General features: G+C 44.0%; 1 protein-coding gene across 3 annotated transcripts in view; it reads left to right on the forward strand.

Annotated features, from left to right (window-relative positions):
* Positions 1-13,625, forward strand: part of CCDC25 (coiled-coil domain containing 25) — a 41,402-nt gene extending 27,777 nt beyond the window's left edge. For 2 of the 3 annotated variants that reach the window (XM_047717503.1, XM_047717504.1), the window contains 2 exons: positions 7,681-7,726; positions 11,117-11,205. In XM_047717503.1, coding sequence (XP_047573459.1) covers positions 7,681-7,726; positions 11,117-11,158 — 88 coding nt within the window. In that variant the 3' untranslated portion in view covers positions 11,159-11,205. Of the gene's footprint in view, positions 1-7,680; positions 7,727-11,116; positions 11,206-12,096 lie in introns of those variants that run through there. The other variant, XM_047717505.1, reaches the window with a different exon arrangement.
* The last annotated feature ends 5,105 nt before the right edge of the window (positions 13,626-18,730 follow it).

Here is an 18,730-nt window from a genome sequence, read left to right on the forward strand (position 1 = left end):
GTTTATTTGAGAGAGCACAAGCAAGGGTGGTAGGGTGAGGGTGTTGAGAGCCAGAGGGGAGAGGGAGAAACAGGCCCCCAGCTGAGCAGGGAACCTGAGATGTGGCTCCATCCCAGGACCCTGGGATCATGACCTGAGCCGAAGGCAAACACTTATCCCATGGAGCCACCCAGGTGCTCCAATGCTAGTAATTCTTCAAATCTGTTTTTTGGGGCGCCTGGGTGGCTCAGTGGGTTAAGCCACTGCCTTCAGCTTTCTTTTTTTAAGAAAGAAAAACATTCTGAAAGTTGGAAGTGATTAATGTAATGAGGCCTACTCCAAAGCACTACATTTTACAATAATAAATAGTACGGGGTGCCTGGCTGGCTTAGTCAGTAGAGCATGTGACTCTTGATCTTGGGGTTGAGTTCAATCCCCATGTTGGGTGTGGAGCCTACCTAATAAAATAAGGCATAAAATCTTTAAAAAGTAAACAAATAAAAATGAGTAAATAAAATGATAAGGAGTAGTTAAAATATAGCTTGGGTCCTAAAATTCTAGTGTATGAGAATACTGACTATATTAGTTTTCTGTGGCTACTGTAACAAATTATCACAAATTCAGTGGTTTCAAATAACAGAGATTTCTTATCTTACAGTTCTATCCATTCATATGTTCAAAATCCAACATGGTTCTCAATGGGCTAATACCAAGGTTCAACAGGGCTGTGTTCCTTTCTGGAGCTCTAGGGAAGACTCTTTTTCCTTTTCCAGCTCTTAGAGGCCACCCACATTCTGTGGCTTGTGGCCCCTTCCTCCCATCTTCAAAGCCGGCCACATGGCATCTCTGAAACATACCCCCACAGTTGTAGCCCCATCTCTGAGCACAGCCTTCTCTACTGTTGAGGACCAGTGTGATGACATGGGGCCCACCCAGACAATCCATTGCCTCTGCATCCAGGATCCTTAACCCAACCTCATCTGCAGAGCCCCTTTTGCCAGATAATATGCCAGGCGACATATTTGCAGGTCCTGGGGGATTGGGATGTGGACATCTACAGGTGGGATCATTATTCTGCCCACCACTCTGAATCTATAATTGATGTATAGTTTATACTTAAAGAGACTACTGGGTTTTCTTCGTCAAAGAGGGAATTTAATCCTACAACTTCTACTCACAGGATTTCTAGATTTTCCCACAGTTCTCCATAGATACCATTTGTGTTAAGTATACTGAAAAGAAAGGGGGGAAGAAAGGATACTGCTGTGCCTCTGCAAAAGGTTTATGATCAAAATGAGCTGTCTTGCCATGTCCTGACTCAGTTTCCTTGCAATACGCTGGATGATTAGAAAGAGTATTGGGTCCTGGTGTAGGTATAATGATCAAGTACTGGTATTTCTTAGTTATCTGCCTACATGTGCCCCTTTTGGGGGTTCTGCTAAAGTGGGATAAGTGGCTTCAATGAAAACATAATATTCCAATGGAGAACTCCAGAAGTGTTATCCTGAGTTACAATCTGCTGACATGAGACAAACAAATGCACAGATTGGGTTTGACCTAGATTGGGAGTCTGCTTTGTGTCGTGAATGAAAGAAAAATTATCAGCTCGATCAGCGCAGTAAAATGTGTGGGATTTTGAGCAATGTGGGATTGAGAGCAGCTTATTCATTTTTGTTTTTCATGTGAAGGGGGGAAAAGATTGAAAACACACCTGCTGGTACCCTTTCTAAATCTAACAATTTTGTTTAGAAACATAATAGGTTAGGAATATAATATCACTTAATTTACCTGAAAACTTGAGAAAGAATGGCTAACATTTTGGGACCCTTGTCATCTGCCAAACGCTATACTATGTTTAGCTCCATTATCTCATTGAACCCTAACAATAATGGATATGAGGCAAATGTTGTTATTACTTGCATTTTCTAGAAGAGGAAATTGAGCCTGACAAGCAGTTAAGTAACTTGCCCAACGTCACATCGCTAGTCTTTCTGATTCTCAAGCTCATAACATGCTATTACCACTCTCTTCTGCCTCTGATCAGTCTATTCAGCTTTAAAGTAAAATTTATTGCATATGAATCAAGAAATTTCTAGATATGGGAATCATCTTGAAATGTATATCATTTTTATTTCAAATCAAGCTGTGTACTAGTAAAATTTAGGGGATTTTGTATGTTTGATTTTATTAGTTTAAAACACAATGTTCATATCTCCCAGATTTTCTTTTATAGTATCAACAACCCATAAAATACTTACATAAGTTGAGGGGGAAAAAATTCTCATTGTTGTTGAATGAAATTTTTGCCTCAAAAGCAAATTTATCTAACCAGTCCCATATTCTAAGCTGTCCCTTGTCACCTGTAATTTTTCCATTTGTTTCCTCAGACACAGATTTTTATCATATATTGCTCTGGCCCATATTTATCAAAAGGAAAGTGTAAGTGAACGAAATGGGGAAATCACTTTTCTAGTCCATGTTTTTCTACACAGTTTTGTCCCTGATGCTTTCTTTTTTAATGAATGATTGTGGCTCTGAGAAGACAAAAAACGACTGATATATTTGTTCCCGTGAAACCTGTGCTACCACAGTGACTTACTTTTCCAAACTGCCGAGGCTGGGAGGATGTGAGGCAGGGCTGCTGTGCAGGGAACCAAGACAGCAACCCACCAAGCCCCTGCCTGTTTGCATGCTGTGCCCTGCAGCTTCTGTGAAGTTCCAGCCATAAGCTCTAAGCTTCTGACCTGCTTTAGAATCTGTTTTTATACATTATAGTGCTTTATCCATGACCTGAGTTTCTACCTTTGACTCTTCCACCCAGGAGCTCTAGTTGGTGGGCCTACAGAATCATCTCATCCTCAAGTCTTTCCCTTGGCTGTCTGACATTCCCCTTCCATCCTTCCCTTGGCTGTCTGACAATGAAAATTTCATGAGCTTTCACTGGCAGATGGTTCTTTTATTTGGACCTTCTGGTAGGGAATGTCCACTTCAGTTGGTGTGATTGCCTAAGAAACTGAGAGTCTGCAGGGGATTCTGCAGAGAAACCAAGAGATATTCTCCCGGAAGTTCTCCCCAGTGCTTCCAGATGATTGCAGCAAAGAAATACTCAACAGCCTCATATCTGGAGATAGCCCACTTCCCTCCAAGTCTAAAGCCATTTAGATTCTTGTCCCCTTTCTCTTCTCAACTTGTTGAACAAGAATGGCAATAAGCTTCTCCTTTCCAATGTCTACCAGGAGAAGCAAAGGATGGAATTGCCATTATACAGCTCCAAGTTCTCTGAGCTCTAGTCTGGATCCTGTCTAGCCCTCAGCTCAGCAGTGAACAAAGCCCAGCCCACCCTGTGGAAGGCACGACTTCCTGCTCCACAGTGAAGAGTGGTAGCCCCTGGAGACAGAACTCCATCTTGTTCTTGCCGATGAGCCTATACTCCTTATACTGAGCATGCAGAACCTGGAACGGTCTGATAATGTAAATAGGTCTACATAAAGATCATCCTCTTAGATGGGTTTTAGCAGTATTTGGGTTGTTGGGAGGGCACTATATTAACACCCTCTGCTCACCATTTATTTTCTTCATCCAAACCATTTGAAAAATTTCCCCTTCCTTAGACTTTGCATATTCTCACTTACCCATCTTACTTGTTAGCTCCTTGGACACATGCCTCGCGAGCCTAGAAGCTTATGGGGCTTGGGGTTAGAGAATCTTTGTGTAGGGTATGGTGTAAGGAAGAAGCCTTCTCACGGGTTCCTTCCTTTCTGTGACCGCTACACCATAAGCCATACATTGAGCAAGCTGAGATGACAGCAGAGACTCAGCACAGGCTTTCAGAGTAGTCAGTGTCTTAGACGTGACCTTGAGAGTGAGAGAAGCAGACTGGCTTCTTTCTACTCAGTCTACATTTGGTTGGGGAGAGCAGGCATTTAGAGAAATCCTTTCGGCAGATTACCTGTGAGTCTCCCAGTGGATACCATCATCTATTGGCAGGTGCTGGGAAAGAGCATCTCTGGCTTCCTTCGGTGTGTCCTAGTAGTGTTGTTTCATCTGTGCAGTGGAATGCATGGTTGCCTGCAAATGAAAGCTCGCCGGTCTCTCTCAGACTTGTATTCACTTATTTGGGCTTTGTGGTCTTAAAACATCAATGTCAAAGTCAAGCTGTACCATGTGATTATTGAAACCAGATGAAATAATAGAGAAATGTAGTTAATAGAGGATAAGTTGAGTAACAGATCAGAAAAGAAAAAGGTAGGGACGGACTATGGCTACAGTCCCAGTTTAAAAACTGGGAGTCTGGGAGGTCGAATTTGAGTCCAAGGCTCGGGTACTCAAAGTCAGACAAGTACAAGACCCAGGTGAAATGGTTAGTCACAGGTGAATGGATCATCAGTTTGAACAGTAACCTGCACTTGATTTGGGGACAAAGATGACTTTAGCAAGGTGGTCAATGTTTGGAAAGTTATAGCTATTAAGTAGCAAAGCAGGAATTCTAACTCAAGCCTAGAGTCCTGAGGTCCACACTGTGCTGCCTATAAGGCAAGAAAGGAGCAGGTTGGCTAGGCCAGAGTCAAAGTCATATAGGCAAATAAAAGAATTTAAAAAATAGGCACATCAGAGAGTGATTTTAAAAGGTTTTGCATGGTACAGAATTTCAGGTTGTAAGTGATAAGGAGCCATTATAGGTGTCCTAGGATATTAGGAAGTAGTAGACCTGTAGGATGAGTTTAGTGGCAACATGTAGAAGAGGCAACAGCAAGACCATTAATTTAAAAGATGATACAGTCCAGTGTAGAATTGACTGCTTTAATTGTACCTTCTTTTGTTTCTCTCTCACATATGAGCACTGCTGCTTTCTATAATGTTCTGTGTGCCATAGCTCTTCATTTTAATGATAAGCTCCTTCAAAGAGGCACTGATATGCATCTTTGTATCTCTTTTGTGTGATCTGGTGCTTTGCATATGCAGTGAGTGATTGGTTAATATATTATGGATTTATAAATAACTGAATTTGGCTTCTTTGATACAGTGATCCTTGAGCTAAGATCAGAACTCTGTTTGCTGATTAAAAGGGGATTGGGTGGCAAGAGGGCTCTAAGCAGAGGGAACTAGGTGTGCAAAGACTGTATGGGAGGGAGCAAGGCAAAACACAGGGCCGGAAAGGCGGGCCCAAATCTGTGGAGCGCAGGAGTGAGGGAATGCCTGGATCAAAGTGCCCATGCACACAGGGCCTGTTGGTCATGTTTGTCTTCATCCTCATCAGACGTTCATGAGGTTATCAAGACTTTTAAGCAGGGGGTTGTATGATAAGGTTTGTATTTTGGAAAATTCATTTTACTGACCTGAAGGGAAGGGGATCCAGGTGAGGGTGACTATGCGGGTTAGGAAACTATGGCAGATTGCCACACGACAGATGATGGTAGCTTGGAATATAGGGGTGTCATGAAAATAAGGAGAAATGGACTGGGGAGAAGTAATTTTGTAGATAAAATTCTAAGATTTGAAGCTAGATTGGCTGGAGGGGATGGGCAGGGGAAAAGAGTGAGTCCTAGGTTTCTGGGGTGTGAGCTGGAATGGATGGTGGTGCCGTTCTCTGGGCCGGGGGATACTGGGAAAGAACCAAACTGGTTTTGGACCATGAGCTGCCAAGGAACCTATGAATCTGAAAATACCTTGAGGTATCCAGAAAAATGTCAGATAAGCAGATGGATGAATGGGGTGGAGCTCAGAGGACAGGTGTGGCCTTATGAAGGGTAAATCTGTGTGTCACTTTCATCGAAGTGGGCTCTTGGACCCAGTGGTTCTTGAACGCGGCTCGTGGATGCCCATCTTCATTGGGTGATTTTGAAATGCAGCCAGGATTGAGATTCCCTACTCTACCCACTTCATGCTCAGCAGGCCTCTCTCTGCTCATGCAGCTTCTCGATATTGCCTGTGTGTTTCCTAGAGATACCACTTCCTCCAACAAGCTTCACCTGACCACTCTCTCCAGAGGTCTCCCAGGTGGTCGTCACTGACCAGGACTGTTCTTCCCTCTCATTCTCAGTTTTCCGTTTCTACACTGCGTATTCTCTACTTGGATGTCTCTCCATCCCTTCACGTGCAACATGTCCCACACCGAGCACACCTTCTTTGCAACATATGCCCATTTCTCTCAACTGTAGCATTATTTTCTTCAAGTCACCCAAGCTGGAAACCTTGATGTTATCATTGATTCCTCTCAGATTTCTTTTCTTACCAGGACAGATGTTGGAACAGTCTGGATTCGTGCCCTTGCTGGGGGGATATTGCAGCAGATTGGATGGAGTATGACGGCAGGAGTGTGAGCTCGGAAGTCAGATGTGGGTTCTCAGGCTCGCTTCTCCCCTAGTTAGCTGGGAGGCCTTGCACAACTTCCTTAAGGTCCACGGCTCTGCCTCCTAGGTCTTCAGTAGGCATGAGACTCTCCCTTGCCTTATAAGGTTGTTGAGGCAATTGACAGTAATTTATGAGGCATAGAATGCAGGTCCTCGCAAACAAAGGATACTTGGTAAATTGTAAATACTGTTATTATTAACTCATCTCCTTGCCTTAACTTCCCTTCTCCCTCTCTTCTGTCTGCTACAGATTACTCTTTTTAAAACACTGGTCTCACTTTCCTTTTCCTTTTGTCTCTGTGTATTTTTCCTTTGTCTCTTTGTGTATTTTTAACTGAACTTATTGCATGTTTATGGCCGAATAGGTCAGATCTCCTCTCCTGGTAAGCTCTTTGGGGCTAGGCTTTGTCTTATTCATCAGGTTCTGTTTTCTTCCCATCCCATCCTCCACCAGGCTTAGCACAGGGCTTTACACATCACGGATATTTAATAAATACTTGTTGACTCTCATACATCTCTCCTCTGCTCCCGTCTCATGTTGTGGCTTCTTGCTGATCACGCTGTGTTAGTTCATGCAGTTAGGACAACATAACTGGGCCCCACACATCCAGCCTACTTTCCCACTACTTTGTCCTCAGACTCCACTTGAATTGGCATGGAATGTCATTATAAAAACCATCTCTTTGCCTTTACTCCTGCCATCTCTGGATCTGCCTCCACTGCTCACCTGTATGGCTTGGGCTCGCTTTGGGTTCCGCCTCACGTGAGAAGAGAGCCTCTCAGCAGCCCTGCTCTGCCCACTTGGATGCATCACCTCCCGAGTTCTTGCAGCCTCCACAGCCCTCGCAGTCTGCCCTAGCGAGGAGTCTGAGCTGCTCTTGGCCATAGACGGGTTTCCTCATCTGACTAACACCACCCACCTCACAGTTAGTGTGGAAGTGACATGAAATGAGTATGACCAAGCACTCTGTAAATTATAAAGTGCTGTGCACATCTTATTTACTGTTCGAAGATAGCTACCCTTTTTTTGTTGCAATCTCCTTGAGGTCAGGGATCATATTTTCCTCTGAAGGACCCTCAGCAGTGCGGGATACATGGGAAATGTTCATGAAATACTCACTGACTGGATAGCGCTATTGTATTTTATTTTATTTTTAGAGAAGTGGGGAGGGGCAGAGGGAGAAGGGGAGAGAGAATTGTAAGCAGGCTCCACACCCAGCTGACTTGGGGCTCGATCTTACCACCCTGAGATCATGACCTGAGCTGAAATCAAGAATTAGGACGCTTAATCGACTGAGCCGCCCACATGCCCCCTGGATGACCTTATTTTAAATGTGTTGTTTTCTTCTAGGAGCTATTCATCACTAATGAAAGTTGAGAATATGTCTTCAAATCAGGTATGTTCAAGTTATTTGTTTCAGTGTTGTGCCTTAATAAAGAATTGTTTAATAATCGGGTGACTAGCCAGTATTGAGTCACATGTTGCTGATGGCCTGACATGACTTGGCAACTCAGGTGCATTCTTTGGGCATTGCCCCTCTTCCCTGGAGCAAGAGGGCAAGCGGGGCAATGTGTTTTTAAGTAGGTCACCTCACGGAAAGAGATCGTTGCACTCTTTATGATGTCCAGGTCTGTTTCGGAACTTTCCTGCTCATTTCCCTCTTTCCTAGTTGTAGCAGGCCCAAGGGCCCTTATTAATATTCTACATTAATGTGACTCTTGTTTCTATATTAACAACTAAAAACAAAATCCTTACCTTCAATTAAAAAAAAAAAGGAAAGTCTTAACCCCAAGATCTTTCCTGCAGTCTAGGTGACAACATTGGTGGATTTCATGTTCCTCAGGACCTCAGATAAAGAGAAATGGAGATTCAGATTATAGTACGGAAAGAATTTTCTTAGCATCAGCAGCTAATGATTTTATTGGAACTATGTCAGGGACTTACTGTCCCTGACTACTCTGTTCCCAAAATTTATTTGGAAGTGGCTGGAGATAGCTCAATTTAGCTACCACTTACCAGGCTGTAGAAAATCGAAACTGGGTGGATATATTTGCTATGTTGCATATTTTATAATTTACAAATACAGTTGACTCTTGAACAGTAAGGGGGTTAGGGACACCAGTCCCCTTACACAGTTGAAAATCTGCATGTAACTTTTGACTCCCCTAGAATTAACTATTGACCAGAAGCCTTACCCATAAACGTAAATAGTCAGTTGACACACATATTTTGTATGTCATATGTATCACATACCGTAGTCACACAATAAAGTAAACCAGAAGAAAAGACCATAAAGTGATAGGGAGAAGAAAATACTTTTACGGTCCTGAGCTGTGTTTATTGAAAAAGGTCTGTGTAAAACTAGACCTGTGTGGTTTAAACCCATGTTGTTCAGGGGTCAACTATGTATGCTTGAGATCTTATTGTTCAGGATACTAGGCACTAGTTAACATGTTACCATTTAAATTTAATTAAAATAAAAAATAAATTTAATTAAAATGTACTTTAAAAACTCAGTTTCTTGGTCATACTAGCCACGTGTTGCTAGTGGTCACCATATTGGACAGCACAGAAATAGAACATTTCCACCATCACAGAAAATAATATTAAACACTACTTCCTTTGATGCTTAGAAACAGTTAACAGAATTTAAGATCCCTTAAAGGTCAGCGAGTCAAACCCCATATTTAGTTCACCAGTTGGGTTTGTTAGTAGTATTTTATACCTTGTTATGTCAGTGTCCTTCTAAAAATGAGTAAGGACAATATTCTTATTCCTATCTCTGTGAAGAAATAAATTTATGGGGTTCTCTTATGAGTCAGAGCTGTAGCTTTGTAATTTATTCCTGAAAAATTCAAGAGTAGTATTATGTAGTTAAATACAGCCTTGAACTTGAAGGTTAGAGCCTAATAAAATTATTTAACCTCTCTGAGGGAGTATTCATCAGCAGTGGAAGGGAGACCTAATGACTTCCTGCGTCTGCACTTGAATTCAAACAAGGGCATATATGTGAAAGTTGTTTCTTAGTCTCTGAATATAAATGGTCATTGTTGCTTCTCATCAATATAGTCCTTAATTGCTCTTTTCCCACAGACTTTCAGTATTAATGATGATGAGATGTATTTAATACCTTCTGGAAACTACTCTTAGATTTCTTGGAACTCTTAAAACAGCTAAACAGTTAAACAGAAGTCTTTAACATACCCTCAGCCCATTGTCTTTGTCATGGTTATTGTTGCTTAAAAATTTTCTGTGATTTAGAGACTCCTTTCCAGCAGAAATCTGGCACCTGTATTATGTTAGTCTTAGGCATTTTCATTTCCATCATTGTGGATTATTAAATTTTGGATATTCTGGAATTAATACACATGCACACGCAAATATACATATATACACAGACATGATCTGAGTAGTGGCTGATGTTAAAAGCTCCAGAATTAGTGAGGCGGATTTATAGACAAAGGACTCCTCTAACTGCTCTGCTGTTCCTGTCTGTCTGTTGTTTGCTCCCCTGTCCCTGAGCTGAGCTCCAGGTTTCAATCAGATTCGTGTTTCCAGGGAAGTTTTGTACTGGGTGTTTTTATTCTGCCTTGTAGTGGAAGGACTCTTAGATCTTTCTCCCAGTACTGCTGAAGAAGTGGTTTCCATTCTCCTTGTAACCCTCTTGCGGGAATACAGACCTTTTGTGATCCAGTTTGGCCGTGTGATCGGTTGGTCTTTAGTTAAAGCTTTGTGTTTATGTAAGATAGGACTTGAGTTTTTGTGTGGCTTATGTAAATTTATCAGGAAAAAATAGTCTCCACTCTGAAGTTGGTTTTAATTTTGAGCTCTTGCTCTCCTATTTAGTATAATCCTTGTCAATCTGTAATTTCTTCCTAATCTTTTAAATTTGGTATCAGTAAACAGTTCCTTTCAATTCAGTTTATTTGTTTATCACTTTATAGGTGGATGACAGGAAATCTATTTGCTATATTGAAAAACATTGACTCTTTTTTTTAAAGATTTTTATTTATTTATTTGACAGAGATCACAAGTAGGCAGAGAGGCAGGCAGAGAGAGAGAGGGGGAAGCAGGCTCCCCACCAAGCAGAGAGCCCGATGCAGGGCTTGATCCCAGGACACTGAGATCATGACCTGAGCCGAAGGCAGAGGCTTTAACCCACTGAGCCACCCAGGCGCCCCCATATTGACTCTTAAAGGGAATCTTAAATATAAAAATTGGCCAAATAGGGGCACCTGGGTCATTCAGTTGTTCATGCGTCAGACTCCTGATTTTGGCTCAACTCATGACCTCAGCGTGGTGGGATTGAACCCACGTTTGACTCCGCACTGGAGCCTGCTCGGGATTCTCTCTCCCCCATCTCCCTTTGCCCTCCCTCTCCCCCGCCCCATTCGTACACACCATTTCTCTCATTCTCTCTAAAAAAAAATTAAATTGTCCAAATAAAGTCTTAGATCTCAGATGTATATTTAAAAGTTATTGTAATCCCCAAATACAGATTCTCAGACACATGGGACAGACACTCTGAAAATCTGACTCACAGCCTTTATTGGGAGTGACACATTGTCATTGTCACCAACCCAAATTATCTTAGAGCATTTTTCCACCTCAGTGTTCGGAATCTAATATGGACCTTCCAAGATAGATGGTGACTCTTCGAACATCTCTAATGCTGTGATTTCAGCGTAGGACACTAAGGCAGTCTCAATTCCAGTTCGTGCATAGAATGCCAACATGAGTTTGCTCTTCATACAATTATTTAAGGCATTTTTTGCCATGGCCTCAGGTTGTTGTGCTCATTGATGAGAAGCACAGAGAGAACTACTGAATGAAACCGGAGATCAGAGCGGGCCTCAGAAACCAGTGTTTCCTGCCTGTATTTCCTGTTTCCTTGCCCTTCTTTAATAAGAGGTAGTAAGGGGGAGTAGAGCATATACACCTGGAAGCCTGAGCCCTCCCCTTCTCTCACAGCTCAGGTGTCAGGCCCCGGGAGGGAGAAGCTGTAACAAGTGATATGTTGAGGTTGTGACGTTTTCAAGCAAATGTCCCAAACTTAGATACTTAGTGAATGGTGGCATCCAGGGCAGTTTTCTCAGGGTGTGCAACAGATCAAAAAGGAGTCAGGCTCTACTCTTGTCCTTGTTCTTTAGGACGTGTCTGTAAGCCACACAATGATGTCTTTAAGCCACACAATAAAACAAGGGCCTTTCAAATGTATACCATCATATAAGGTTTCTTAATCAAAAACTTGGCAGGCCACCTAATTTAGTACCTAGCCCATGACTTCCTAATCATTTTATCTATTAAAAAAAAAAAAATCCATCTTGTGACAACCTCGAGGCTCAGAATAATGGCGTCTAGACCAAAAATGTGTTTGCCTATTGGCAGCATCGTTGGTAAAGGATATGAGGCAGGATCTGTTTGGATTCCTAATTTGCTGTTGTTGGAGCAATCCCATTTTGTTTTCGTCACACCTGTTCCATCCTATCCTGGGTTGGGTGGGCCTTTACTTCATAACTTAGAAACTGTTGGTCACTTGTGGCTATGTAACTCAGGCCATATAATGACACCATAGAAATCCAGCTAGTCTAAACGACTCCTACTTTAAGGTAGAGAAGTGGTGAGTGAACTTAATGATGTTACTTTTTACTTTTATTTTCTGAACTTTGCAGTTATACATCAGGAAGCTTGTTTCTTAAGATATTTTTAAAATTTGAGTAGTTTATGTTGAAGGCTTTTACAGTTGCACTTTTTTGTTCCCTACAGGATGGCAATGATTCAGATGAATTCATGTGAATGGAGGAAAGGACCTTTGAAAGATGTGAATTTTGGGACAGTTGCAGACAGTTTGATTTCATCTGTGTTTGGTGTTATAAAAAAAAAAAAACACAACTAAAATTCTACCTTCATTCTACACAAATATTACCAACGTTGGCGTCTAAAAAAAAAGTTTCCTTCTTTGCCGACGGAAAAGGATCAGATATTTATAATATATTTGGACTTGAAAAACGGCATATAACTTTAGGAAAGTGAAAATATTTTTGCTGAAACCTGTCTTGGTACCTCATGAAAGTTGGCTGCCCTCGTTCTTGGGATAGACTTTAGAACAAACCAGCCCTGAGAAGTATTTGTTACTCTGGTGTGTCCCTGAAAACAGATGTCTTGAAAAGCTTTCATATTCTTAAAATAGCTTCACTTCTGTTAAGAAGAATGTATCGGTGAGCAATATATGCGAGTGTGCCCTTGGCCCTGATGTCCTGACTAGAACAAAAAAGCTTATGCGTTTCGAAGGCGATAGTGACATTTTCAGAAGACTGGCGGCTTCAGTACACCTGTCCCAATGTCGTGTGAGTGTGTTAGCAGCGTTGTCCTTAGCTCTCCCCTCATCCTGGCTTCTACCTTCCACATACTTTCTCTGAGCGAGGGCCTCCCCCCAGTTACCATCATGCTTAGAGAGGCAGTCTGTGTTAGTCAAGGTCAGGCATGTGGCAGTGTTTACCTGAGCACAGTGTAACCCAGACCACATACGTGACAACTTCCAGGCTCTGGAACCATTTCTCAGCACTGACGGGAGAAATAGGACGGCATGATGTGAATCATTTTGAGGATGTCAGGTTACCTGATTTTTGTTTTGGGATACAGCAGAAGGCAAAAGTCCCGTGTTGGGGTTATGATTTTAGAGACAACTAAGCATTTCAGGGGCCAGCTAAGTAATTTGTTTATTTACCTTGAGATAATATTGACTTTGAGTTGTATCCTCAGAGTTCAGATTTCTCAGTTGTAGGCCCAGTAACTTAATATGTAACAGGACTGCTCAACTGAACCACCTACTCTCCAGTGGGATTCTGAATAGAAGGTGTATTTTTGTTGCCATCCTGGTAGGAAGAGACAAAACAGCGAGAGGGGAGGAGAACAAAGCCTGCAGGTCAGGAGGCATACAAATTCACATTTTAACCACACCCAGAACTCCACATGCAGCTTTTTTCTTGTTAATTGTATTCCAACCCAGCAAAAGTTATCCTGTCAGAGCACTTTGGAACTGTGGGTAATTCAATGTTTCTATTTATCCCAAATCGTTGTGTAGGGTTGAACTGGAAAATTACCCTGAGGCGTAACTCAGCCAGATTTTGAGAGAGGGTATGGGAGATGACTCCAGAAATCAGAGATTTTGTGTGTGTGTGTGTGTGTGTGTGTGTGCGCGCGCGCGCGCAAGCACACGTGTACATGTGTCTGATAACATTCAGCCTGGAGTTCTGTGATTTTAGAAATGTAAAAATAAAAAACCATTTTTTTAATTTGGAAGGACATTAATATATGAACTCTCAAAATTTGCTCGTTATCCCCTTCCCCTGGCTTTGGGGTGCTCTGACTGTAAGAGATCCTTGTCCATCTGAGGCTCAACATGGCAGCTTCTAGAAGGGTACCCTCTTCCTCCCTCGCTGCCCCTTGTGTCTCTCCCCCACATGCCCACCATGGGGCCAAGGTGGAAGCCCTTTCCCACCCTCTTTGGGAGCTAGTAGGGCTCCAGTTCAGCACCTCAGGCACTCGTTGCACGCTGTGGCCAACATCTGGAATGGGCCTCACTGTGTCACTCTAGCCTGCCAGTGCTTCTGAAGGACTCCTGTGTATGCCCCGTTACAGCAGGAAGAATTAGAGCTTTTGAAGCAGACATCTATATTTGGTTTAATGTGCGAGATCCTGGGGTCCAAATTTTAAACCTGTCCTCATTCTTACCTCACACTGGTTTAAAGTGTCAAAGCCTCTCCTCCGAATTGTCCCAGATCGATTTCCTAGCTCTCTCAACTTCCTGAGCTGCTCTGTGCTGATCTCCCCTGCCTCCGGGTAGGGGGCAGTCTTTTCCCCAGCGTCCATGAGCTCAGAAAGAACAAGGACCTCTTCTCTTGAGGATGTTGGCTCGGGACTGACAGGTCACACTGCTGGCACTGAAGCCCTCTCATTTCTTGCTAGTGGCGTGTTCGCTAAACTTCCTCTAGGAAAGTTCCAGGTCATTATTTTTATGAGCTGTGCCCTTGATCAAATCCGTGCATCCTAAGGGCGTGTCTTTTTACCTGTGTCTCATTGCCCTGTGCTCCAAGCGGCATGCTGGTGAGGGTCACATTATTTAATTGGCTTCACAAGCTCGGCTCTTTTATTCTCACAGCTTTAGAATTCGTTTCTTTTTTTTTTTTTTTTTTTAAGATTTTATTTATTTATTTATTTATTTGTCAGAGAGAGAGAGAGAGAGGGAGAGAGAGCGAGCACAGGCAGACAGAATGGCAGGCAGAGGCAGAGGGAGAAGCAGGCTCCCTGCCGAGCAAGGAGCCCGATGTGGGACTCGATCCCAGGACGCCAGGATCATGACCTGAGCCAAAGGCAGCTGCTTAACAAACTGAGCCACCCAGGCGTCCCTAGAATTCATTTCTTAATGGCCTTTGTGGATCTGGGGTCACAATCTTTGGGCAAGGCAGCTCCGTCACAGTGCCGGTGCTGAAACACATGTTAGGAAGCTTCCAGAAGTCTGGAAGGTGTGGTTATTAGCAGAATAGGCAACAAGCTTCGGTTGAACCCTGTCAGTAGCTCCTGTTCATTTTGTTGTTTTTTTGTTTTGTTTTGTTTAAAAAATTTTATTTATTTACCTGACAGGCAGAGATCACAAGCAGGCAGAGAGAGAGAGGGAAGCAGGCCCCCCGCCGAGCAGAGAGCCCGACACGGGGCCCCATCCCAGGACCCTGGGACCACGACCCGAGCCGAAAGCAGAGGCCCCAACCCACTGAGCCACCCAGGCGCCCCTCTTGTTTTATTTTTAACACTTTCTCAAAACATGGCTGTTGGTGAGCCTGTTAACTGCTCAGTGCCAATAGTCTCCCCACTGAGGAAGGAAGGTGTCGGGCATACATAGAGCAGGAGGAGAAAGAATGCTGCTGTAGCATCCAGCTGGAGACCAGAGCTCTCCCTGCCGCCTCTGCATTTGAGCGGCGAAGCCCTTGTTCTCTGGGTGGGAACAGGTTCTGGGGAACAGTGTGCCCTACAGGGAAATAGAACCACCTTCCCAGTTTTTCCTGAGCTGTGATACTGAAGCGTGCTTTGTCTCTGTTTGATTGCAAATACAGCTTGGTGAATAACAAATCCCATACTCAAAGTGATGGCAAAGTGAGTGGGCAACCTTTTGATTTTAAAGTAGACTATAAAACAATCAAACTGTCTTACAATCCAAAGTGTAAATTAGAAACTGAAATTCCAAGCTCAATGTCAGTCTCAACCCATCTAACTCCATCCAGTAAGTGTGACGGTTCAGAAATGAGGCCGCTGCCAGCGCCCAGGCAGGGCCCCATTCCAGCTTCTGCCCGCCCAGGCCCAGCACACAGCAGGAGGCTTTATGCGCACTGTGTCATTTCACAAGCGAGAAGATGCCAACTGCATATTCATCACGTCCTGGATGAATGATATGTAAAATACAATAAAAGCTTATAGTTTTGAGTAGAATCAAGTGTGTGGGGGGGGCGGATTTTACTTTTCACCTTGCTTCCCCAAGCCTCTGTCTCACTGATGGGATGTGCATACTTCTTTTAGGCAAGTAGGAAGAAGGAGGTTCTTGGCTGCCTAAAATGATGCCCTTCAAACAGTCAGTTTTGCTCCTTAGCAGGAGGAAAAGAGCAAATTAGGGTGAAGGGAAGATTGCCCAAGAATTCCAGGAAGAGAAGCAAAAAGCCTGGAGCCCAAGGGCCATGATGTTTAAGTGCTAGTATTTGAAGTTTACAACTTGATACCCGACCTTCCAGAATTCCTAGGGGGTTCTGCTGAGATTTTGACCAGGATGAGGCTGTACTTCTGAAGACTTGCTGGAATGGTATGCCTCCTTTTTTTCTTTTTAAGATTTTATTTATTTATTTGAAAGAGAGAAAAAGAGCACAAGTGGGGGGAGGGGCAAGGAGAGAGGGAGAAGCAGACTCCCCACTGAGTAAGGAGCCCAACGCGGGGCTCGAGCCCATGACCCTGAGATCATAACCTGAACACTGAACCGACTGAGTCACCCAGGTGCCTTGGAATAGTATCCTTGATGAATGTAGGGGCTTTGGACCAGTGTTATTTACAGATTCACCCCTTCTGTAGTGGTGCTTGTTCTGTAACTGAGTACCTTTGCAGGGGGAGGTCTTGGGGTAGAGGGGAGCCACAGAAACCTTCAGATGTCTCCCAACTGCAAAAGCATACTTGAATTCTTCAATGACTATTAGAAGACGTTTTTGAGTCCTATTTCTCACTAGTCAGGGAAACCTAGATCCTTTTGGTTTGAACTGCCTTAGCTATGAGAATTCTTGGATTTCAGTATTTGAGTAAATTAACTGATACAAGGAATATAGGTTGAAACCAGAATTTTCATACCAAAAATGTGGAGACCTGTGCATATACTTGGAATACACTACAAATAGCTAATCTCACACCACATGCTCCCCATGGTTTACCGTTAGAATTGACTTAACCTCTCTTTCTGGCTCACGTCGATGGCTTCCTCTGCCTTTCCGATCTCACAGTATCACTTATGGCAGGAACTTCCCACCTTAGTGGTTGTGACTATAGTTCTGCCTCGGAGCCAGATGAAATAAGAAACTTCTCTGCTGCTGGCAGGCACCGGTCGCCACTGACCTGGCATTTTCTGCCTTTGCTGAGAGCCAAGGAATGAAGGCCAAGGGGAAACAAAGGCTCAGCCTCAGTATCTTCCGTAGCCGTTACTCGTTCCCGAGCCTGGTGAGTGGGTGGCGATATTTAAGGCTCAAAGAAAAGAACTCTCCTAAGTCAGCATGCGTTTTCATTCCCACCTCAACCCCATCCTGTAGCCACTGCAGTAAAAATACAAAACTAATGGTCTGACATTTCACATCCTGCCTGGCTGAGGCCGTAGGCGCCCGCGCGCCTGCTGGTATTTTGGGTTTTGCCTCCCAGAGAGCAGGCTAACGTGTGCTTCTCACTCCTGCATTCTGCTTCTGAGAATAGGATCTTTCAGCTCTCAAAGGCTGGTCGTTAGTCTTAAACCTTTTTAGCTCCTCGGCCAAATCCAGGGTCAACGGGTCAAAATTACAGACCGAAGAAGGTCAAGAGAAAAATACTGCTAGAGGCTGCCCTTTACACCAGCTCAGCCTTGCCAGAATTCTCTTCGGGTGTGAAGCCCTTAGCTCTGTTCTGTCACTTCAAGACTCCAACTTTTTCATTTTATCAAAAATGTCCTCCGTATCAGCGAGGCTTCCATAACTTATTTCAAAACTAGAATTGCTAGTCTTTGGAACTCTTCTAGTCCATTCTCCCTTCATTCCTAAAGCCAGTTCAAAACTCCCCTCCTCCGGGCAATTCCCTGCTTGGCCTCACTTGCCAGCCTTCACTCGGATATGGCTCTGGAGTGCTCAGCCTTACTCTGTTTGCTCTGGTAGCTCAGGTTACACTGGAGCGACAATTGGGGGATGCCCTGACCCCGCTTCCCTTGGCCTGGAAGGCAGCCCAGCCTGGGACCTGGGCCTGGACTTTTATCTTCATGGCCTCCAGTGTCCTGTGTGACCTTGGGTGCCTTAGTTAACCTCTCTGAATTCCTGTTTCCTCTGGAGGAGTTTCCAAGCTCCAGTGTTTCTTCATCCCTGCCCTATGGCCCATGGGAAGAGGATCGTGCAGAGTAATGGAACTTGGGCCTGAACAGGATGTTCAAGGTAGAGAGTGATTCCCAGCACTTCATTATCTCCCCTACTCCTACCTCTGTCCTTTTCTATGTGAACTAGCACAAGACAGTTTTCCCCTCTGGGCTTCCTTTTGCCCACCGAAAAATGACTAGGACAAGGGCGAGGTAAATTCCCGTGCTGTGGGGTTTAGAAATTCATATCCAGGCGGCCATCCCCCTGGCCTCTGAGACCATGGACTGCCATGACTTCGACCTGTTTGCCAGTGAGAGTGTGTCTGACCACGTGGTTCTGCCAAGAATGAGAATGGTAACCTGCCATTTTCAGCCAGCCACTATACATTGGCTTGTATGAGAATGTCACCGTGGGGACCTCTGTGCTCACAGTCCTGCTCCAGACCTCACGTGAAACCTTGGGCCCTGCTCGCCTTGCCTTTGCTGTTTGCTGGTCTCCACCTCACCTCTGAGAGCCTTCATTTCTCACCTGCAAAATGGGCATGAGACCTCCCAAGGCTGCTGAATGTTGGATGTGAAAGCATCCCCTGGGCAGTCCCCATCCACCATCATGCCCCAGTCTCCCCCAGGTGCTTCCAGAGCTTCTAGTAGGAAGCAAGTTTTGTGGCCTCTCCGACCACCCTGCCAGGCCTGGTCTCCCCTGTTCCTGCCTTTGCCCAGGATCAGCCTGGTCTTCCCACCGCCTTTGCTGCATGAGAAGTTAAAGTTATAGCTGTCTACTCAGGGACT

Source organism: Lutra lutra, chromosome 2, assembly GCF_902655055.1.
Source record: "Lutra lutra chromosome 2, mLutLut1.2, whole genome shotgun sequence".
NCBI classification, from domain to species: domain Eukaryota; kingdom Metazoa; phylum Chordata; class Mammalia; order Carnivora; family Mustelidae; genus Lutra; species Lutra lutra.